Source organism: Xyrauchen texanus, chromosome 30, assembly GCF_025860055.1.
Source record: "Xyrauchen texanus isolate HMW12.3.18 chromosome 30, RBS_HiC_50CHRs, whole genome shotgun sequence".
Taxonomy (NCBI): domain Eukaryota; kingdom Metazoa; phylum Chordata; class Actinopteri; order Cypriniformes; family Catostomidae; genus Xyrauchen; species Xyrauchen texanus.
The window spans coordinates 25,410,105-25,434,779 of record NC_068305.1 but is presented as its reverse complement, the minus strand read 5'-3'; the positions used below and the strand labels follow the sequence as shown (position 1 = coordinate 25,434,779).

The 24,675-nt window shown below is 38.5% G+C and overlaps 1 protein-coding gene across 4 annotated transcripts in view; it reads left to right on the top strand.

Annotated features, from left to right (window-relative positions):
* LOC127623714 (signal-induced proliferation-associated 1-like protein 1) overlaps positions 1 to 24,675 on the top strand; it is a 132,516-nt gene that overhangs the window by 104,954 nt on the left and 2,887 nt on the right. For 2 of the 4 annotated variants that reach the window (XM_052098172.1, XM_052098173.1), the window contains exons 8-20: positions 469 to 1,048; positions 2,288 to 2,562; positions 5,072 to 5,362; positions 6,016 to 6,168; positions 6,712 to 6,836; positions 13,019 to 13,116; positions 15,402 to 15,847; positions 17,712 to 17,927; positions 18,392 to 18,551; positions 21,397 to 21,625; positions 22,384 to 22,557; positions 23,559 to 23,670; positions 23,851 to 23,929. In XM_052098172.1, coding sequence (XP_051954132.1) covers positions 469 to 1,048; positions 2,288 to 2,562; positions 5,072 to 5,362; positions 6,016 to 6,168; positions 6,712 to 6,836; positions 13,019 to 13,116; positions 15,402 to 15,847; positions 17,712 to 17,927; positions 18,392 to 18,551; positions 21,397 to 21,625; positions 22,384 to 22,557; positions 23,559 to 23,670; positions 23,851 to 23,929 — 2,938 coding nt within the window. The remainder of the gene's footprint in view (positions 1 to 468; positions 1,049 to 2,287; positions 2,563 to 5,071; positions 5,363 to 6,015; positions 6,169 to 6,711; positions 6,837 to 13,018; positions 13,117 to 15,401; positions 15,848 to 17,711; positions 17,928 to 18,391; positions 18,552 to 21,396; positions 21,626 to 22,383; positions 22,558 to 23,558; positions 23,671 to 23,850; positions 23,930 to 24,675) is intronic. The other 2 variants (XM_052098174.1, XM_052098176.1) reach the window with 2 other exon arrangements.

Sequence of the window (24,675 nt, the reverse complement as noted above, 5' to 3'; positions counted from 1 at the left end):
ATTTTTATTGTGGTGGGGACAGTGAAAATATTGGCAGGGCAGGTAAAATCTGAACTTCCAGCCTGACTGGACTAATAGAAAAGTCCTTATTGTTGAGCCCTGGCATATGAGGGTATATCCAAGTTTACTTCTACTGTGGAACAAGCATGATATAATAGCTTTTCATGTCTTTTTGATAATTTCCTCACATGCCCATTTCAGAAAGTATTTGATTCCCCCACTGCCACATTTCACACTTTCTTTTGGTTGCAACCAAATCTCTAAAAACAGCTGAGAGGATCAGCTCTATTAAGTCTATTATTTCCACAGCAGTTACACTGTCTTTGGAATAAATTTGGTTCATGTATAAACATGGGAACCTTTAGGGAAATTTGAGGATGGTTTAGCAATTATCTGCATCTGCTTATGCATGTGATTTAGGAATTTGTACTTTTGGAGTCTCATAGATTGAAACCTTTCCCTTTACAGTGTTGCAGTGGCACGCTCCCGAGATGTACCAGCTTTTGGACCAACTATTCCTGAGGAAGCAACATTTCCAAAGTCCACCATCTTTCGAGATTTCTTGCTGGCCAAGGTCATTAATGCTGAAAATGCAGCCCACAAGTCGGACAAGTTCCGTGCCATGGCCACTCGGACAAGGCAGGAGTACTTGCGGGACCTGGCTGAACGCCACGTTACGAGCACACCTATCGATCCCTCTGGCAAATTCCCTTTTATTTCTCTGGCACACAAGCGAAAAGAGAAGACACGGCCATATCTTTGTGCAGAAATGCGCAGTCCGGGGGCCATCACCTGGCCTGTTTACGCAGAGGACCATGGGGCTGGAGGAGAACTGCAAGGTCTACTGGCCATTTCCAATGACTTTCTTGTGGTTGTGGACCCAGAGGCCAAGGCTGTAGTCTTCAACTGCACTGTCCGAGATGTTATTGGTTGGACTATGGGAAGCCCTGCTTCCATGAAGATCTACTATGAGCGTGGAGAGTGCATCTCACTGCGCTCCATCAACAACAACACAGAAGACTTCCGTGAGGTTGTCAAACGTTTGGAGGTGAGTTTAATGTTTGGAGGTGTTGGGACTGACTGAAATCAAGGCTTTCCTGACATATATGGAGAAGTTTAAAGGGATAGTTCAACCAGAAATGGAAATTACAATTACATATGTACCCTCATGCTGTTCCTTCATGAAACACCAAAGGAGATGTTATGGAAAAAAGATGTAATGAAAGTGAATGGTTATTCAGACAAACATTGTACCTAACATCTGCTTTTTTGTTTTATGTTCTTTTGGTTTAATTTTCTGCAAACAATCCCTTAATAATTATGTCACATTTTATAGATTGTCAGATGGATGGTTGGATTTTTTTTTCAATGTGATTAAAATAAGTGTAAATTCAGTCAAACACACAGCATGGGGACGTTTCAACTTGTCTCTTGGTACTTAATCATTTTCAGATTGTGCCCAATTGCGATTACAACCAGCAAGCTTTCAGGCAAGCTCAAAGTTCTGTTGTTGTAAAGGCTTTAACTTCAGGCTTCATGGTATGAATTAATGGGATGTATTAGAAGAGCCTTTGCATAATGGTGCAGTGGCTTAAATGTACTTCTGATACCCATTATGTCACTCTCTAAGAGCTGGATCTGTTGCCATGGTAACTAGTACTCAGTGAACTGATTGTTCATGATCTCTATCACAGCTATGAAACATGTTAGCAGAGCCTTCTATATACTTTCAAAATGAAAGTAGGTTTGATCTAGGTTTATGTTGCAGGGTACAATAGCTTGTGATATGCTTTATAAAATCCACTCTGCCCATTTTTGACTAGATCTTGTATCACTAATAAAGCATGTCTGTATTTGTGGTCGGTTAAAGCTGATGTGTGTAATTGTTTTCTGTGTTAAAATTATTTTTGTATCCCAGCTTAATATCTAATAAAATGCAAGTAATAATATGTTAGTAAGCTATTTGTAGGTTAACATTACCTAAAAGTGTAATAACACTGTGAATTTGTGGTGCTGTCAAAACCTTACTCGACACAGCAACGCTGGCTCTACCAGCGGTGTGAGCTTGCGGCGGGACTATCTGTTTGTACAACCAATGGAAGATGGTGGAAGTTTTTTGGAAGTTTTTTTAAACCTATCATTATTTTTTATTCTTATTTTGTTTGGTTAGGGGTGCAGAAATTACACACTTCAGCTTCAGAGTGTTAAGTTGCATAAAAATGCTTTAGAATTCAGAGAAATTGTGTCAAACAAGTCATCAGTCTCTTGTCCCTCTCCCCTCTGTCAGCATTTTACTAAAGGCTGTGAAACCAGTGAGATGACCTTGCGGAGGAATGGACTGGGCCAGCTTGGCTTTCATGTTAACTACGAGGGCATTGTGGCAGAGGTGGAGCCATACGGTTATGCCTGGCAGGCGGGGTTGAGGCAAGGCAGTCGATTGGTTGAGATTTGCAAGGTGGCTGTGGCAACACTTTCACACGAACAGATGATAGACCTACTCCGCACCTCAGTGACTGTGAAAGTTGTGATCATACCACCCCATGAGGATGCCACACCTCGGAGGTATGCTGTGTACTTCTGTGATCCTTGGTGTTGGTCTTTTCTCCTCTCGAATATAGTCATGGGATCAAGAGAGTTCATTTAAAGGGATAGTTCTCCAAAAAATGAAAATGTATTCACCCTCATGATATCCCAGGTGTGTATGACTTTTTTTCTTCATCACTAGAACACATTTGAAGAAAAATAGAAAAATATTTTAGATCAGTAGGTCCTTAAAATGAATGGAGATTTCATATTTGAAGCTCCAAAAATCACAGACAGTCAGCAAAAACTTCGTCCATTTGACACCAGCTGTTAAATTTGTATTTATTTATTTTTTACTTTTGTTTGAACTTTATTCCAGTTTGATCTCTGAGATCCGACTGTTGGAGTAAAAGTGACTGACCAAGAACAACATTTACATGTAAAAACAGCACAACATCACTTGCAATGTTGCATGTATATATTGGCATTTATGGACATGATTTACAGCTACAAAAGTTTAATGACATCAAACATGAAATCAGTCTATACATAAACCGTAAATACTGTACATACAGTATATACAACTCTTTACACAAATTTCATGAAACCTTGTCCAGATAATCACAAAATAGAAATGTAACATTTCATAATGAAAATTAAACCAGTTTTTTAACCATTAAAATGTTTTTTTTTTTTCAATTTTTTTTTATTAATGCCGCAAATAGACAATACAAAGAAATAAACTATAAAAAGATTGCTCAGTAACATAACAGTGTATATATATATATATATATGTGTGTGTGTGTGTGTTAATTTAATGTGAAAAATCTAAATATTTAAATATTTTTTTAACTATAATTCATGCTTCTGGTCAGGAGCGGTACACACGTGTCACGTAATCGCATTGGCATTTGAAACATGCGAGAAATGAGTTGGTGACCTATGCAGACTGTGTAATATGCGTATAGGGAGCTGCGGTAATGACATGAGATTATATCTGTATCCATGGCAACGCAAATACGTCACACAAGAGACCACTTGGACTCCACCCTCTTGTGAAGCATTGGATTATAGTTAAAAAAAAAAAAAAAACTTTAATATTTATATTTTTTCACACCAAAAGTGATTGTGTCGCTTTAGAAGACATTAATTTAACCGCTAGTGTCGTATGTATGACGTTTATGCTGACTGTCTGATTTTTGGAGCTTAAAAAGAGAAATTGGCATTCACTTGCATTTTAAGGACCTACTGAGCTAAGATATTTTTCAATTTTTTCTTCAAATTTGTTCTGGTGAATAAAGTCATACACACCTGAGATATCATGAGGGTAAGTGAATAATGAGGGAATTTAAATTTTTTGGTGAACTAGCCCTTTAAATAAACTCATTAGTGACATGGATATGACATATTGTAATTGTATTAAAATCCTTATTTTGTGTGGGGCATCTGCTAGCCATATACTTTATGTAGGCTAGACTTCCAACACACGCTGAGAACTGTTCCTGAATTACCGTATTGCTGGTTCATACGGTACATCAGTAAATTGAAGACGTTGCCTAAACAATCAATTTTACATTGGCCCTTTCAACAGCATGAAAAACAAAACTGTTGGTTACATTTTTGTGTGATTGGTTAATGCTACACCACTGCAAAAATTAGAATTTTGACACAACATTAGTAGATCTATATGGAATGCTGTGATCGAGATTTTATTTAATGGATTGACTGTGCAGCCAAGCATCAGTGTAAAAGGTAAGTTTTTCATTGTACCTTCTTATATCAACTAATGGTTTGATTTATTTAGTTCTTGAGTGTATTCTGGTGAAAAAGTAGGCACTATTTACTCTTTTCAGATAGAAAAGTAAACCTGTTATTTCAAGTTTTGCAATAACATCACAATACAAACATTGCACCTTTGTGCCCACACATGCAAACCAAAATAGATGAGACTGCCTTCCCTTTCTAGGCTTGCCTTCAGACACAGTACCGAAAGGTTATTATGATCAGGGCCTAAACAACAATCATCAGACCCAGCTGATTTCTCTTCACTTCTGTGTATTTTATTATGGTTTGGTGGTGCATTATACCTACCCCTCAAAAACCTCCCTTCACCATTTTTGAAAGTTTATTTTGCTCTGTCTAAACTTAAAGATGATATTCCCCTATAGGTTTTATCAGAAATGGACAAATGTAGGTAAACAAATTTACTTCAGGTCTCTGGCTTGATTGAGCTACTAATGAAGATTAAGTTTGCATAAATAAGTGGTACTTGACCATGTCCCAACTTATTCTTGTTTTACTGAAAAACCTTCTGGACAGGCACATCATTGTGACCTGTATGTACTGTACTGCCATACAAAGATTTCCGTGCACATCAGTGGTCTGTCTCAACTTTTTATACTGCCTAAAAATAAAAAAAACTTTCCATTTCCTGCCAAGACAACGAGATGCAAATAGTTTAATCTCAAAGATCTTATGGGCAGTGCAGATAACTCTTATTCTTGGCCTCTTATGTTGACCACTAACCGCAATACTCCTCTTCTGGCAGGGGATGTTCAGAGCTGCACCGTATGCCTGTGGTAGAATACAAGGGTAGCAATGAGAGCGGCTCATTTGAGTACAAGTTCCCTTTTCGAAGCAATAACAACAAATGGCAGCGAACCTCATCCAGTCCACAGCAGTCCCTCACCGCCTCGCCCCAGAGTCACAGCGGAACACCGAACCGGGCTGTCAGCCTAGGGGCCAGCATGGGCAAAACCCTCTCTGCTGAGCGGCCTGAGAGAGCTGCTCAAATCCCCCGCAGCGTTTCTAGTGATGGCAGGCCACTGGATTGCAAAAGGTATTTATGATGGATGCCTTAATGTAGTGGAGTTTTGGTGTGGAATCTTTAAATGGATAGTTCATCCAAAAAAGAAAATTCAGTCATAATGTACTCACCCTTATGATGTTGTTCCAAAGAATGTACCGATTTTTTTTTTTTGTAAACAGACTAAAAATAATGGGGACTTGAGCTTGAAGGATAGAAAATGGCACAAAAGCAACATAAAAGTATTCCACACGACTCTGAACTATATTCCAAGTCTTCCAGAGATATACAATAGCTTTGTGTGAGCAACAGACCGAATTGTGAAATTTAAGTTATTCACTAAACATCTTGACATCCAACCTTGCTCTCTGTGGCACATTAATGTGAGTGTGAGTCAAATCTTTTCAATGAATAGGATGATCCAGTTCTCAAAACCAGTCTGAATGATTAAAAAACATTCTCATTTAGTGTTCCGTGAAAGAAAGAAAATCATAGTTGTGTGGAATGACAGAAGTTATAAAAAATGACAGAATTTTCATATGTGGATGAATTATCCCTTAAAGCTTGATATTAAGTTGCTCTTCACTCATTTTTGCTTGTTCTTCCTGTCTTCAGTGTAATGTGCTTACATGCCCGTTTATCTGTGTTTGTGTGTATCTCTTTGGCTCTCTCTCTGCCTCTTTTAGGATGTCTCCAGGTTCTGAGAACTATGCCCTGAGCTCCTCTCTCGTGTTGGGCCGCTCGCCGCACAACCGCAGCTCCCCCAGTAACCTCTCCTGCTCCAGTGACACGGGCTCTGGCAGCTCAGCTCACTGGAGGCAGAAGTCCATGCCTGAGGGGTGAGGCTATACAAAACAGTGTTTTACATCCTCTTACTATCTACCTCCTCTGCGTTACTTTAATCACCCAGTCAACTCACCGCTTTATTCATTCAAGCTTTCTCCGAGATTTTAAATGTGAATAGTTCACTTAAAAATTAAAATGTAGTCATTTACTGACCCTTGTGTCTTTCCAACCTGTATGACTTACTTCTGTCCAAAAGATTGAATATCTTTATCGCTTTTTTCCAAATAATGAAAATGAATGAAGACTGTAGCTCTCGCTCCAAAATGACAATAAACGTGGTCCATTTAACAAGTTCGAAAGCTTCGATCGCTATTTTTTTTAACTGCGTGGAAAAAATGCCCAGTAAATTCTTAAAAATGTCCTCCTTTTGTGCTCCACAAAAAAAAGGAAGTACAGGTTTGAAACGACATAATGGCGAGTAAATTATTTTACATTTCTGAATTGAACTATTCCTTTAATGACATGATGGCTACACCATCAATTGCAAATTGATACATATGATTCACAGTGTCTGTATGTTTACGTTTGCATTATAGATTTGTGCACAACAGGCACTCTCCTCTACCAGCAGAGCGGCAAATCGTGGCAGAAGTTGGGAGCAGCGGCAAGTCGACCCACAACTGGACCAGAGTTGAAGACGGCTCTGACAGACCACCATCAGGTCAGACCATACTCCAGTAATTAATAATTAAATTAAAGGGAAATAAATGGAAGGTGTCTGGGAGTGAGGTGAGGAGCAGAAGCACTGCAGGAACAGAGGAATTAATTAATGAGCTAAACAAGACTTTTAACTGAAAGAAAGCGGATATCAGTGGATTGTGGAATAAAAATAAAAATAAAAAAATTCTTCCTGATATCATTCAGAAACCCTCAAGATATAATAATGAAATTGTACATTAATGAACTTTACCATCTTCTAGCCTTCTGTATCCAATTTAATTCCATGCTGAAATGCTTTTGTCAAATCTTATTAGAGGTGCTAATATATTTTTTGACAAAAAGTTTCATATAATATTATATATTGAGCAATATTAGTATATTGCTCATACCTGTATGTTAGTGATTTGAACAGCCTCTTATTCCCAAGTATTAAGCTCGTCTCAAACTGTTATGTGCTATGGACATGAATGATCAAATCTAGCAGATTGTTGAGAAGAGATGTGCTATAACTTTTCAAAGTGATCAGACATATGATTTATACCTGGTTGATGATAACACAGGCCAAAAACACCATAGACTTGCAGTGAAAAAGAGAACTCAAGCTATATGGTGGTGTATGTCCTGGGAACATTGCACCGTCACAAGCACGTGGCACTCTTATTTATAAAATAAAAATTATAATTAGCTTCTAATATTTCCTCTCATTTGGTTGATTAAAAACAAGATGGAAATTAAGCTCTTTTAAACCACAAAAAAAGTCAGTTCTTATCACTCTCAGATTGGGAAACAGTACTTTTCATTATGGACTTGCTAGCATAAAAACCTATTACAAGCTTCTACTCGGGGCACTTGTTGCCATCCAAGTGGGCTATGGTGTTTCTATCTCACATTTCCACCTGGCCTTGTCAGCTTCCTTTTTTTTGAGGCCACACTTGTTTATGACGGCAGATCAGCTCGGCCTTCTTACCCTTCTAACAGGCACAGCTGTTCATGCGATCCTTTCCTCCCCCTGAATACTTCTCTCTTGTATAACTGTGGTCAACCTAAGACAGTTCGATGGATCAAGCATAGCCTTTGAAAGTAAACTGAGTCCAATGAAAGGCAGAGAACATAAAAGGTGTCTCTGAACAGCAGACTGTGTATGGGTTCAAACGATGACCGAAATACCTCCTCTTTCCTTCTGGTAAGGTTGTGTGAGAAGGGCTTTGTGTGCCGCTTGCACCCCCCTCCTCTTCACGCACTCTTCAAGGTCCAAGTATGCTCTGACTCACAGCCACCCCCTTTCTGCGTATTTTTCTTTTTGCTTCTCATCTTTGCTCCCTTCCTCTGCTTCTCCACGTCTCATGTGCTTGACATGAATATTCCCGATGTAGAGCAGCATAGTTTGACCTGCAGTCTTGGGAGCCATTCACCTGAACTAATGTTTTTGCTTCCGTCTGTGGAAATTTTCAATGCAAATATGCGCTGACAGATTTTGACTGTTACTCCGCATCTCTGGGTTTTTATTTTCTTCAGCACCTTGCACCGGAGAAATTAATTCCATTCGTAGCACTGTCTAGGTTTTTTAGTGCAAGAACACTTTTGTTGTGAATGGCCCCTTATGCTGCTTTCACTTTCTAATACGGTTCTAAAACCTAGTGAGCTGCCTACAAAGCCATCTGCCTTCTAAAGCTCCATACACATGCAGTGACTATCTCTTGAAGTTGCTAGTCTCTGTAATATAATGCCGCTTGTGGGCGTTCGTACTTCTGTCGCTCTAACGTTATTGGTGGACTGCACGTCTGGCCGTATTTCTTAAAAGATATATTGCCGGGAAAACTAAGATATGATTCTAGTATATCAAGGAATTAGTTTTCTAGTTGCTAAAAAAATTTACATTCTGCAGGGGAGAATGTTTTCATAGGAACTGCTGCAGTGCTCATTGCATCATATCATTAAAGGAATGTTCAAGGTTCAATACAAGTTAAGCTCAGTCGAAAGCATTTGTAGCAAAATATTGATTTCCACAAAAAATTATTTCGCCTCTCCTTTTCTTAAAGCAAATATCTGAGTGAGGCACTTAAAATGGAAATGAATGGGGGACCATTTTTAGATGTTAAAATACTCATAGTTTCAAAAGTTTAGCTACAAGACATAAACTATGCATGTTAACATGAATTTAGTGTGATAAAAATCACTTACTAACCTTTTCTGTGTAAAGTTATAGTCAATTTTACATCTTCGTTTCATGACGATGTAATGTCAACAAAACCTAAAAATTACTATTTAAACAACTTTACAGCTCAAATAATACACAATTTTTAACAGAAGAATTAATGCAAGTTCTTTTATAAAATTATAAGCCTCACCCTCCAAGAATTGTCCCCCTCTTCCATTGTAAGTGCCTCACTGTAACCCCGATTTTAGTTTTTAAGAAAAGGTGGGATGTGTCGAAATTAATCTTTGTGGTCATCAACATTATGCCACAAATGCTGTTGATTGTGCTTAACTTGTATTGAACCCGGAACATTCCTTTAATAAGTTGAATAATCTATCAATCTACGAATTTAACTCACTCAGACTGTCAACATTTAGTTTTTTCCCCACATTTTTATTTTATCCTTGTAAATGGTTACAGACAGGTCATACAGTACAGTGTCTTGTTTTGCCTTCACACAACTCCATTATCTCAAAATAGATGGGGGACATTGTTCTCTCCTGTTTGTTGTCACTGCCAAAAGTCACTTCTTATTTGCATTCAGTTAAACTTTTCTTAAATTTCTGAAGTTCCTGGACACGGGCACATCTAGTTGTCAGAGGTCGGTGTCGCTCATGTCACCGGAATTCACCAGCTCTTCTTGAAAATGAATGAGATCAGATCGGGGCTTAAGGCAGCATCCTAATGGTCATTTGGAATGGTCTGCATAGGGAGCAACTGTGCACGACACATAGATCTCCTTATGCAAAGTGCATTGAAGACTCAACTTAATTGTTTTGGGGTTTTTTAACACAAGAGGAACAACATGATACTCTAATGAACATAAATATACATGGCACACACATTTTGGGTAAAATAGTCTGTTTTTAATTATTTTATAAGTACAGTTGAAGTCAGAAGTTTATATACACCTTAGCCAAATGGTAAATGGACTGCACTTACAGTATATTGCGCCTTTTTAACCTTAGCGGTATACAAAGCGCTTTAGAGAGAATTATTTATTTCAGCTTTTATTTCTTTCATCACATTCCCAGTGGGCAAGAAGTTTACATACACTTTGCTAGTATTTGGTAGCATTGCCTTTAAATTGTTTAACTTAGGTCAAACTTTTTGGGTAGCCTTCCATAAGCTTCTCACAATAAGTTGCTGGAATTTTGGCCAATTCCTCCAGACAGATCTGGTCAGGTTTGTAGGCCTCCTTTCTTCCGTTTTCTATCAGATTGAGGTCTGGGCTTTGTGATGGTCACCCCAATACCTTGACTTTGTTGTCCTTAAGCCATTTTGCCACAACTTTGGATGAATGCTTAGGGTCATTGTCCATTTGGAAGACCCATTTGTGGCCGAGCTTTAACTTCCTGGCTGGATGTCTTGAGATATTGCTTCAATATATCCACATCATTTTCTATACTAATGATGACATCTATTTTGTGAAGTGCACCAGTCCCTCCTGCAGCAAAGCACCCCCACAACATGATGCTGCCACCCCCATGCTTCACGGTTGGGATGGTGATCTTTGGCTTGCAAGCCTCACCATTTTTCCACCAAGCATAATGATGGTCATTATGGCCAAACAGTTCAATTTTTTTTTCATCATACTAGAGAACATTTATCCAGAAAGTAAGATCTTTGTCCCCATGTGCACTTGCAAACTGTAGTCTGACTTCTTCCTTGCTGAGCAGCCATTCAGGTTATGTCAATATACTCATTTTACTGTGGATATATGTACTTGCCGACCCGTTTCCTCCAGCATCTTCACAAGGTCTTTTTCTGTGATTGATTTGCACTTTTCGCACCAAACTACGTTCATCTCTAGGAGACAGAATGCGTCTCCTTCCTGAGCAGTATGATGGCTGCGTGGTCCCATGGTGTATATACTTGCGTAATATTGTTTGTACAGATGAACGTGGTACCTTCAGGCATTTGGAAATTGCTCCCAAGGATGAACCAGACTAGTTTTATGAGGTTTTGCTGATTTCTTTTGATTTTTCCCATGATGTCAAGCAAAGAGGCAGTTTAAAGGTAGGCCTTAAAATACATCCATAGGTACACTTCCAATTGACTCCAATCAGAAGCTAATTGCCTAAAGGCTTGACATCATTTTCTAGAATTTTTAAAGCTGCTTAAAGGCACCGTTAACTTAGTGTATTTAAACTTGTGACCCACTAGAATTGTGATATAGTCAATTAACAGTGAAACAATCTGTCTGTGTCACCCACAAAGTAGGTATCCTAAACAACTTGCTAAAACAACAGTTTACTTATATAAAATATGTGGAATGGTTAAAAAATGAGTTTTAATGACTTGAACCTAAGTGTTTGTAAACAACTGACTTCAACTCTATATTTGTCAGTATAGTATTTATTATCAAAATCTCTCTGGCTTTGTCTATCATCGTGTTTATTTGATATCTGTGAGGGGTTTTTTTTTTTTACTGAGCTCGTCGCAATATATTCTGTGATTGCCTTTTCTGCAAATGATACATGTGATGCTGCTGAAAAATTTGACTAAAATTAGCTTATCTACGGAGGCTGCACAATGTAGTTGCTTACGTTTATATGATAGCCTTTGTGTTGGCAGTGTGCCTATGATGCCTCTGTAGGCAGCTCACAAGGTTTTAGAACAGAACATGCATGAGTTTCTTTATTTCTTTCTTTCTTCCCTCCCCTACTTTCTTTCTCTTCTTTCTTTTGCATATTTCTTATTACCCATCTCAACATATTTAGCTTTTTTGACTCTTGTGCTTGATTGAGCCACCTCTGCACTCTCTTTGACTCCTCCACATGACTTTCTCTCTCTCTGATTTTCAGACAATAATAACAGGGTCCAACCCACACAAAACACATCTGAGCAGTTCGGCGTTTGACCTACACTGTAAATGTTACCACATTCCTAGAATTGAACTCCTCTCATGATTGCAGTTGTTTTGTTACGAGCATGAGAGGTCAGTCACCAAATGCTGACCTGTGTCGGTTCTTTCATCAGGGTGGCTTTGAGAAAAGTTGCCTCAATGGATATTTATTTAAAAAGATGACTTATAATGACATTTTGGACCTCAAAAACAAAGTTCTTTTCCAAGTTCTTTTTAGAAATTATGAGCACAAAAAGACCGGAACTTCACAAAGAAATGTATTCCTGTAGTTCTGGTAGAGCATGCATTAGCGACACCAGGGGTCTTGAGTTCTGATTCCCAAGGAACACATCCTGATTTAATGTCTGGCAAATACATACATTTAAATGTAAAATAAATATTCCTGATCAAATGTGCATTTGACTCCACTTTGTTTAGCTGAAGAAAGGTAGAGGCAGGAAGTGCAGTTTCAAGAGAGGAAGGAAAGCCCTCTCACAAAGCTTGAAAGGAATTGCCCCCCTCTGACAAAGCAATGTTGCTGTGGCTCATACATTTATAAACCAGGAAATGGTCCTTTTTTAGCCCAATAGCTCCCCTAGTTTGAAAAACTGCTATTTTGTTGTGTCTTTTTGTCTAAATCTTGGGTCTGTTTGAACTGTGACACTCAACAGTGTCTGAAAACAAGGATTTTTCCCTCCCTCTGTTTCTCTCCTGACGACTTTGTGCCTTAATTGCTTTTTGTTATGTTGGCCATTATATAACAATTACAAAATACTTTAATTTACACTCAATATCCTGTAATGAAAGAACTGACACAGGCAATATAGAGTAAATCAGATTTCTTAGGGAATCAAATTGTCTATGACTTTCAAATGGGAGAATATTTCAGAAGAAAATATAGTGTGTGTGTGTGTGTGTGTGTGTGTGTGTGTGTGTGTGTGTGTGTGTGTGTGTGTGTGTGTGTGTGTGTGAAAGAGTACTTTTGGTTATGCTTTTGACATTGCTTATCTAAATTTCTCAAGTGTGTCTGTTTCCTACTTGGTGTTGTGCTCTCATTTTCAGTACTCAACACTGTTTTTGCCTATTAAGTACTGTCCTTTTTTCTAATGCACTGAAAATATTATTCTATCTTCTGTAGATACTCCAGTCACTAAGTCTAGCTCCTCCTATTCAGGCGGCCCACGCATCCAGAGGCAGGAGCAGGTCATTCACCTTTCTCCCAAGAAGGGCAGCCAGGTAAGGATCTCAATCTCTGCATATAACAACTTATTCATCTTAATGGAGTCCCTTAAAACCTTTTCATTCAAGGAGCTTTAAGTGGCAACTCTAATGACCATTGCCATACAATGCCAAAAACATACAAATTTGTTAACACTAAACTAATGCATCAGACAGAATACCTTAACCACTATTTCTTTGATTACCACAAGGAGCAGATGGCTGTTATATGATGGTTAAATAGTGAGCTCTTACTATTGCTCATATGTAGGATTTAATGCACCCTGCACTGCTTGTGCTATGAACATGAATACAATTTCAAATCATGTGGCTTGTTGAACCAATGTTATGCAATGTGCTATTAATTTTCTCAGCAATAAGGCTTGTGATTTTTGTCTTCCGGACAATAAAAATGGGCAGAAAAATCCCACAGACTTTGAATGGAAAGCAGGAACTGGCCCTTATCTAGGGACCAGAATATCACAGAGACTTGAGGGAGGACTTTCGGCCCATAAGCAACCCCCAGGACACCCTAGGAACCACATAGCAATATGCTTAAAACCATCCAGAATACCGTAGCCTGCATAGTAATGCCCTTGCAAACACCCAAAACACACTACCATTGGTGTTTGCAAGGGCCACTTTTTCTTCCAAAAATGTTTTGATTATAAGTAAATATATATATATATATATATATATATATATATATATATATATATATATATATATATATATATATATATATATACACATACACACACCCCCCAATCAGCCACAACAGTAAAATCACTTGCCTAATATTGTGTAGGTCCCCCTCATGCCGTCAAAACAGCGCCAACCCGCATCTCAGAATGCTTTTCTTCTCACCACAATTTTACAGAGCGGTTATCTGAGTTACCGTAGACTTTGTCAGTTAGAACCAGTTGGCCATTCATGTAGCACCATCAATCATCCATGTGATTATCTAATCAGCCAATCGTGTGTCAGCAGTGCATAAAATCATGGAGATACGGTCAGGTGCTCCAGTTAATGTTCACATCAACCATCAGAATGGGGAAAAATGGATCAGTGATTTTGACCGTGGCATGATTGTTGGTGACAGATGGGCTGGTTTGAGTATTTCTGTAACTGCTGATCTCCTGGGATTTTCACACACAACAGTCTCTAGAATTTACTCAGAATGGTGCCAAAAAGAAAATCCTGTGAGCGGCAGTTTTGTGGACGTTAATGCCTTGTTGATGAGAGAGGTCAACAGAGAATGGCCAGACTGGTTCGAACTGACAAAGTCTACGGTAACTCAGATTACCACTCTGTAAAATTGTGGTGATAAAAATAGCAATAAAATAGGGTTTCGGCAGTACGAGGGGGACCTTCACAATATTAGGTAGGTGGTTTTAATGTTGTGGCTAACCAGTGTGTGTCTATACACTACCGGTCAAAGGTTTTGAAACACTCATTCTTTATTATCATTTTATTTATTTTTTTCTCACATTTTTGAATAATAGTAAAGTTATCAAAACTATGGAATAACATAAATGGAACTATGGGAATTAAGTTGTGACTAAACAAAATCCAAAATAAATCTAAACTTTGTTATATTTAGGCATCTTCAAAGTAGTCACCCTTTAAATAGAATTTGCAGAAATGTACTCTTGACATTTTCTCAACCAACTTCTTGAGGTATCACGCTGGGATACATTTTAAACAATATTGAAGGAGTTCCCATCTATGTTGGGCACTTATTGGCTGCTTTTCTTTATTATTTAGTCCAAGTCATCAAAAACCTTTTTTTTAATTTTTTATTACATTTTAATTTTATAATAAAATAAATAAATATGGTGAGACAATTATATCTTGGCCTACAAAACTATGTATGTGTGTGTATGTATGCATGTTGCATAGTGAGGATGTCTTAAAAAATAATGCCATAAATAGTTTTAATTTATCAATTGACATCATACAAAGTCCAGTAAACATAAAAAGCAATATTTGGTGTGGCCACGTTTGCCTTTAAAACAACCCAAATCATCTAGGTACACCTGGACACAGTTTTTCTTGGTTGTCGGCAGATAGGATGTATCAAGCTCCTTGGAGAGTTCACCACAGTTCTTCAATTACTTCCGTCTCTTTGTGTAATCCCAGACTGACTCGATGATCAGTAGGGGCCATGACATCTTTTGCAGAGCTCCCTGTTCTTCTGTTCTAATCTTTTCTTTTTGCAAAAGTAATGCTTGGGAGTGTAAAAATGTTAAATTCTTTTTAACTGTATTTATCTTTCAGTGCCCATTTTCTTTCTCTATCAGTCAGAAGGTCCTCACTCTCACTCCAGCAGTAACACTCTCTCCAGCACCACGTCCAGTGGGGGTCACAGTGATGACAAGTGGTATGATCTAGGTGGTGGAGGACTGGGAGAGCAGCCGGATGCGGAGCCAAATGGTCTAGGCGGTGGTGGATACCTGAAGGGTGCTTCAGCAGACAGTGGCATTGATGCCACATCGTACGGCCCCCCTCATGGGAGTCCCAGCTCTCTGCTGACTGTGGGAGCTCCTGGGCCACCCAGAGAGCGTGCTCCTTCACCCTGGCACAGCCCCACAGAAGGGGGCCGAAGGGTGCTTGAGAGGTCCCCTCCTGCTGCAGAGTCTCCAGTGTCCCCTGCAGATGGGCCGCCTACAACCCGAAGCCCATCAACTCATCTGCTGGTCCGGGATGGCAGTTCCTACAGTCTGAGCGACATGGCGTCCTATTCCAGGTATGATTTAATTCATTATTGCAACTCCAGGCTCTGTACAGTTTAGTCATTATGGTGTTAGTAGGCAAGCTTCCCTATTACTATTTGCTCATATTGAGGTTAGGAGATTTTAAAACCCCTAACCCTAAGGATTACAATTTGGCACATATCTCGTGCTGCATTGTTTGTGCTATGGACATGAATGTAACCTCGAATCATGCTGTTTGAGGAGAGAAGTATTACTTTAAAATTTCAGTCACTTGCAACTAAGGCTGTCCGAGGTGATAATAGTTTACAACACGTTTGTAGAAATGTAATCTTTGTGTCCATATTTGTTTAATATATTTTTGAGCGATGAAATCAAGTAATTGGTAACAAAATGCTTCCCTTGCACCTTGAATACTCTTGAGTATACACAACTTGAGCTTTAATTTAAAAAAAGTTTTCAAACATATTTACCGGTACTTTTTTTATTATTTTTACAAATGTTAATTTCTGAGTCGCATATATCAAGAAGTTTTCTTAGGCTTGCTCCATTTGACCTGAACATAATATGCCTTTTCTGAAAAATGTCTAAATATATTATGTTTTTAAGAAATAATAATTAAAATCTTTTCCAAACTACTAATGCCAGCATTTTTTTTTTCCACCTGTCTCTGGACAGTTACACTACTCTAGATAGGTTACTACAAGTTTTTTAAGCCTGATAAAAAAAAATTTGAACTCAAAAATTGAAAAGATTTTTCAAAGTGTATCAAAGTAATTTTTGTTTTGTGTGAAATGTACTTTTTATGTATTTTTAAATAACTTAATAGATCAGAACAAAGCAATTGAGCATTATGTCATTAACCCATTTACAATATTTAAGACATCCCATAGATTTACATGGAGATGGACTCTTCTGACAGACCACTTATCAACAACCCAGAACACCCTAGCAGTTCCCTAGCAACCACACAGATCACTGTAGCAAACACATACCAACACCCTGGCAACCATCCACAACATTCTAGTATTGTGTTGAAAGTTTTGCATGGGATAGCACCTCTCACTTCTAAGAAAATCTAAAAATCTAATTAAATGGCTTGTTATAGTTGATAAAAATGTGATTTGTCAATAAAATTCTTGTCATTAATATCTATAGAGAGGACAGCACTTGATTTACTACATAATTGTTCACAAATGCCAGTAAGGGATTCCTACTACTAAGCACTCCAGTGCAAAATATAGTAAACAGTATGCATGTAAACATGATTTCAGTGTGATAAAATCGCTTACTAACCTTTTCTGTGTAAACCTAAACATAATTTTACAACTTTGTTGCTACGAAGACGAAATGCCACACACCATTAAACGACAATTAAAATGACAATTTAAACAACTTTACAGCTCAAATAATAGTTTGTTTTAACAGAAGAGTTCATGTAAGTATTTAAAAAAAAGTGTAAGCTTCACATTTCTGCCTTTTTAATCCCTCCAAAAACTGGCTCCATTCACTTCCATTGTAAGTGCCTCACTGTAAAACAGTTTTTTATTTTTTTATTTTTATTTCTTCTTTTTTTTTAAGAAATGAAGGGACGAGTTGAAATACATTTTTGTGGTGAACAACATTATGCCACAAATGCTGTTGATTGAGCTTAACTTGTATTAAACCCAGAATATTCCTTTAATTATATGTAGCCAAAGTGTGATCCTGAGAGAATGAATGTTCAGTTTGCAGGTTGCCATTATGTGATATAATCAAATTGGGACCTTTTCAGCATTGAATTTCTAATGGTAAAATAACGTCAAATATTTCAAAGTTGTGTTCAGGTATATTGTTTTTACAGGTCATTTATATACCGAGACAGTCTAGACATGTTTTCTTTATCTGGCCTTCACTTAGCACACGCCACTCTGTCAGCCCTGCTGTCCTGAGCTCCAGCCACAGCTCCCCACGAGAAGAGTCTTCCTCAGCCACCTCCTCCTCCTCCTCCCAGAGCTCTGTGTCACCTGGCCCCAAGAGTTTCTATCCTCGTCAGGGAGCCACCAGCAAGTACCTGATTGGCTGGAGGAAACCGGGCAGCACCATCAACTCTGTGGACTTTGGGGACACACGCAAGTAAATGAAGGAGCTCGGCTGTGGGGATAATGGAGATGTGAAGGGATGATAAAGATATGCATGGAGAGATGTTTGAAATGATAAGTGCAGGAATCAGTCTGAAGTATAATTCATGCCCCATTTATAGTCTTGCACGAAATTACTATTTCTATATGTGCCAATGGGGTTTTGACAGTAAACTCCCCTGTAGTCATATTTGGTCTATGGAAACTAAGATTTGGGCTGTCCCTCTACTTCTGCGTCAGTAAAACGAGTAAGCTGTTTGTCAAGAGATTTCAGCTTTTGTTTTTCGCAGTGTCTCTTGCCATTTTTACTTATACATGACTGCCACCATCTGGAAAGGAAGAGAACAACAGTGTAGTGGAATCTCTGTGCATATTCTGCACATTTGGAAATATTATTACTTTAATCTGATGTGTTGGAGATTTGTTTTCTAAATCAAAAATCTTTAATAATTGTTCCAGAAGACCACAGGGTGAAGGGACAGACGGTGGTTCATCTCAGCCCAGGCCTTCTCTCAGAGATCTGCACTCTGCTCAAGCTATGTGCAAGTCCACAGTGGAAAAGGACCTGAAGAAACTCAGTGTAACAGACAGTCCCCCATCCAAACAACACAAGGAGAAGGTGCATATTCAGCTTTGACATTTGTATAGTACTAGGACATAGACTCCAGCTATCATGAGATACAACATGTGCTACAAGTTAAATGAGTAATTTTTGAACCACTAGCATCACTAAAAGAATTGCAAAAATACTGTTTTCACAAACCTTCACAATCTTCCATTGGTCAACAAACATATACACTCACCGAGCACTTTATTAGGAACACCATGGTCCTAATAAAGTGCTCGACGTGGTCTTCTGCTGTTTTAGCCCATCCGCCTCAAGGTTCGACATATTGTGCATTCGCCTGAGATGCTATTCTGCGCACAAACATTGTACAGAGGGGTTATCTGAGTTACTGTAGACATTCTGTATGACCACTCTCTGTTGAACTCTCTCATCAATAAAGGCATTTCCATCCACAGAACTACCGCTCACTGTATGTTTTTTTTTGTTTTGTTTTTGGCACCATTGTGAGTAAACTCTAGAGACTGGTGTGCGTGAAAATCACAGAAGATCGCAGTTACAGAAATGCTCAAACCAGCCCGTCTGGCACGACAATCATGTCTGAAATAACTTGAGATCACATTTTTTTCACCATTCTGGTTGATGTGAACGTTTAACTGACGCTCCTGACCCGTATCTGGATGATTTTATGCATTGCACTGTTGTCACACAATTAGCTGATTAGATAATCACATGAATATTTAGGTGTACAGTAGGCATGTAAAGATACACACATATTTCACTCAGTGGGGATTTCTTTAAAACTGCAAGGGAAGCTCAGCTTCCCCTATAATGTCAAAAAAATAATGGTCAAATATGTACTATTGTGTAAACAATTTATTGACTAAAAATGCGTTAGAACACGTTCATCTCGAAGACGAGTTCGTTCAGAATCAGCTACATTACATATAGCAGGTCGGCTGACTCGATTTACTTCTCATACATTCCCGTAAGCGCCAGTGCATTTCCCTGTTGAAGCCGAAGCGTCCATTGACTTCAATGGGGCTGCTCTGAACAGTTTTTTCAGTGCTCGAAAATAGACGGTCATTGGATAAATGCTGCGATTATGTCCCGCCCACGGACGCTCAGCGTCTCTGGGGGTGAATGAGGAGTGGGCTGGCCCGGACTCCGGGCTTCCAAGTGATGATTGGAGGATCTGTCGAAAGACTGCATCTCCTTTTGATTGACAGCGAATCTGTACTATAAGAAGTCACTGAAGCTATTTCAGGCTCAGTCCCATCGTGGATTTCTCAAGTGTAGTCGAAAGACAAACTGCTGCAACCTATTTCTTTATATTTGTTTGGCTGAAATTGCTAGTCAATTTGCATAATACATTTCACACAATTATACACCACATTCCTTGTTTCAGTTTTACCAAGTTTAATATATTTTGTTTTAGAGCGTTTGTTCGTTCGTTCGTTCATTCATTCATTCATACAGTAGGCTAGGCTAGCGTCGTACGGGTGAAACTGCGCACGATGGCAGACGGTGCTAATATTGTCGACCTGATTTTGGCGAAGCCATTTGAAAGTCTTCCTTACGAGGAAAAAATTAGAATTAAACAGCAGGGCAGATCAACACCTAAGATTGATTTAGTGCAAAAAATAGGGTAAATAAGTTTATAATGTAGGCCGAAAATGAGCTTCCCCTCTTTGAAAGACCAGCAGCCGCCACTGATTTCACTATACAATATGATGCAAAGCCTCGCTATACGATATGGTTTGGTTTGATATAGTTAAAAAAAGTAGTGCCCACAAATGTTTAGCTCAATACATATTCAAGGATTCAGCATAAATATATTTTCTGTAAATCATAAATCTCACAACAATGTCTGACATTTGAGCTCTATAATAAAGTAACATAAAACTGCATTTATGATGTTTGATAGTAATGAGGACAGTTTTTCTTGAGAAAAATACACATTGTTTTAAAGCAGCTTTATAGAAAATCATGCCTTAATGTCTTAAAGCCCCCAGAGAGTAAGCTAAAGTGACTGTAGTAATGAAAAACTCTTCCCCCGGTTTCATGTTGCTTGTAAATTGACTCCCATTATTACTGGCTTATAATGTTTGCAAGTATTGTACTCATACCTGTTTACATTTTAATGTCAAAATCAGAGAATAATCAGGCTCATGTAATCACGGGTTTCTTACGTTGTCAGATTTTTTCATAAGCTTGTTTTTGTTACTTTTGAGCGTCTTGCTCAGTGTCACGCTCCATGTTGGCTTGGAGAGGTGCAACTTTGCTGCTGCTGTGTTTCTGCATGGCAAATCCACCAGTTTGCACGGTGATGTCGGCGTAAATAAAACGACATGTTTGATATACTGTTGCACCATTGTTTTGGCAAATTTTAAGCTTTAATCTAATTGGTGTTTGCCATAGATCTTCTCGCCAATGTATTGTAAATGTGTTGCTCTTTTTTTCCTGTGAGCGCTTAGCTCAGCCTCTCCGGGGAGGAGTAGTTTCTGCAGCTCTTGTTGCGCTGCTTGTTTTTAATTACACTATAATGTGTTTATGTATTGTACTATACATGTTGTTGTATTGTGGGCATTGTATCGTACAATACAATATGATATATTTTCTTTTACAACCCTTGTGTACAGGTGTTCCTAATAAACTGCTCAGTGTTTGTATATCCCACCCCAAACTCACACCATTGGTTGAGCCAATGTAGCTGTGTTGGTCAGGTTAGGATTCTCAAACAGAATGATGTTTGATAGTGCCACGAATCCACAGTATAGTTTTCCCTGCAAATTAAGCTACTATTCAGTATAGCATATTCACTTCACCTTTACATGCAATAAGGTCAGCCAGCTGCATTAGTGAAGGCAGTAATAGATCCCCTTCTTTTTCTTCCTAGCAGTCGTCCTCCTCAGGCCCATCAACCTCAGGGAGGCGTTCTCTTCAGCGCACCTTGTCAGATGAGAGTATATATCGGGGTCAACGGCTGCCATCTCTGGGAGATTCCATTCTGGAGCAGGCTCTTGCCAGCGACGTGCTCTTCAGCTGCTCTACCCTTCCACGATCTCCAACCACCCGTGGCGCCCCATTGCGTAGACCCTCCTACAAAATGGGCATCAAGATGCATGGTGAGAAAGACCATCATGATTGGCTCAGAGCACTGTTACAGGCAGGGTTCCCATGGTCAACCTTGAAATATAAAAAAAAAAAAAAGAAAAACATATCCAGGCCTGGAAAAGTGTGTAAAAGCCATGGAAGTTTCAATGATGAATATACACATTATTCTAGTTATGCTGTGCTGTAAAATATTTCACTGGCTAAATATCGCTATGTAGAATTAAACTTGCTTGCAAACCATAGTGTTGTCTCATCTGTGAGCGAATCATTTCTTCTCAATTAATTGGTCTAACTGGTTAACAAATCCATCTGAATTATTCATTTGTGTATTGATCTCAATTAATGGTTTTTAGAAGTCTTTATCCAATAATCACAAATGACTGAACTTATCATAAGTGACTGGAAAGGTCATGACAAAGTAAATTAATTTAATTGGTCACAAAGTGTGGAAACCCTGTACAGGGTGGGACAATGTTTAGAAATATCCTGACAATACAAAATATAAAAAAGTCGATAACACTAACAATAGCCGTATATCCATTTTCATATGTTGTGCACAGCAGCTGTTTGTAAATATGACAGTATGGCAATTATATGCTTGTATGCCAAAACTCACAAGTTAGAGAGCATTGCAGTTTCTAAATTAAATTAAAGTTGATATATATATAAATTGTTATGTTGTGTAAGATCCACACTCCACAAGCTCTAACTGGGTAAAAACACACAAACACACAGACCACCTCATGTTTTCTCATTGGCTATGTGTTAGGTGACTTCTCAGCGTCTGACACGTCTCTAGCAGACCTGCATGAGCGACAGAGGCGGCCTCCACCTGAAATGGGTCTCATGCCCCTTCCAGACACGGACACTGGCAGTGGCCTGGACTGGACACACCTTGTGGATGCTGCCAATGCTTTTGAGGGTGAGAAAAGACCACAGCGCAGTGAGCCCATTTCTTTTCTCTCTATCTCTCCTGAGCTGTCACAGCTTTGCACTCCAATCCACCTGTCTATCTCCTTTGGGAGTTTTGTTTTAAAACTGAGTTTTTCTGTTTTTGTTTTCTGGTCATCCTGACAAAAAATTACTAACGAAGAACATGAGGTGTGTGCTCTTGTGCTTGTTAAGGGATTTTAAGGTTATTGTCCAAAAGTAATTGTCCACATTTAAGAAGAACTCAAAAGAAATTAAAAACACTAAAATTATCACGTGAAATGATTCACATTATCACAATGGAAGACTTGCTCTTTTTTTCAGTGACCTAGAAAAAGATAACAAACCCTCGCTAATGTTAAAAGGCTCCAGTTAATGAATAAAAACTTAAAATATCCATGGCAACAACTGTCAGTGTATATAGTTCAAGACCAATGGGACGCATAAGTGCTAGTGAAACATACGAAATTAATTACTTGACCTTTAAGGATTCAAACATTTATATTTTTATTCAAACATTTACATTATTAGTTATGGGTTGTACAGACTATTCAACCAGTTGACTAACTAATGTATTCGACACTGTCAGCCTGAAATCGACTAGCCGTTTACCACATGATTTATTGGCATCGGTAGGAAATAATGCGGGTGTGGAGAACGGTGGCTGTGCACTGAAATAGCAAAGTGGCTCAAATGTAGGCTACATTTATAAAGATGATGTCGAATTTGGTTCGATTAATGGCCTCAACTAGTTGACCATTAAAAATAATTCGTTGTGCAACTCCAATGTAATGTAATGTAAAGAGAGATGTCACCTTTGGACAGATGTAAATTATTGGCTTGGAATGTGTGGCTGTGTTAAGCTTAAGGCACAGTTTATAATATGGCAAAAACAACCTTCAGCACAGTTAAATTAATACTATGGTTGTCATCACATTCTCTCTCTCTCTCTCTCTCTTTTTTTTTCTTTCTTTCTTTCTTTCTTTCATCACACTTTTTCCATTCTCGTCTCAGTCCAGAGAGGATTTATGTTTAGTTCTCAGGACGTCAGTCAGAGAGGAGAGAGTTCACTCAGTCCTCAACACCTAGACCTTCAACCAGTGCCCCACTCCAGACTCTCTCCTAGGTACATTCACCTCCATCTAACGGTTTCTGTTGTGGTCAAACTTTTCTTAACAGCCCAACAAATGCATATTGGATCCTGTTATCACTGAATATTGAATCACTTTCATTTGGTTTGTTTATGTTGTTGTTTCTTTTACATGGTAATCATTTGTTCTAACCCTAACACTGGTTTTTATTTTAGTGAGGGGCCGAGAAGCTACGGTGGAAAGGTTTCTCAACTGGAGGCTTTTGTGAAGATGTTACAGGACGACTTGAAGAAGGTGAGATCTTGATAGTATAATATGTCAAGTATATCTGACCATTGAATTATTAAAAACTGTATGTACACCTGAGATGCTAATGCAGCCACGACAGAGAGCATACATTTTTAATAACTCAATTAATAACTGGTCCATTTTACCACTTACACATGTGTGTATGTATTGTATAATGTCAATATAATGTGTTTATCCTAAGAAGTGGCAGGTTCTCAGACCTGAAATGCTCTTGTGTGTAGAACAAAACACAATTTAATAATTGCTTTAAACAGCCACAGCAACCGTTACTATTTCTGGAAAAACAAAAAGAATTCAACAATGCCAGTTTTTGTATGGCATGGTAATGCAATAAGCCATAAGAGGCAGTGGTAAAATTACTGTAATGCCCAGCCATGAGTGACACAAATGTTACAATAAATAATAATTATCAGAATAAGCTATTCTTCCATTAAGTTGTATAGTTCATAAGTGTAACTGTAGGCTGTTTACAGTTACCAGGCAATGTTGCACATAAATATGGAATGTGCAGTCACAGCTGTGTGTTATTTAGCATTTTACAGCGGCATCATCATGGCATTATATGGATCAACCATTCAAACTTTCAAAACAATCCATTTTATTACTGACTCTTAGACTATGGCTTTAGATAGAAACGTTCTAGCTGATTTGTCTGGAATAGTTATTGTTTATCTATTTGGCTTGTGTTGTATTTACAACCCTACTAACTACTAACTGAGCTCTTGCACTAT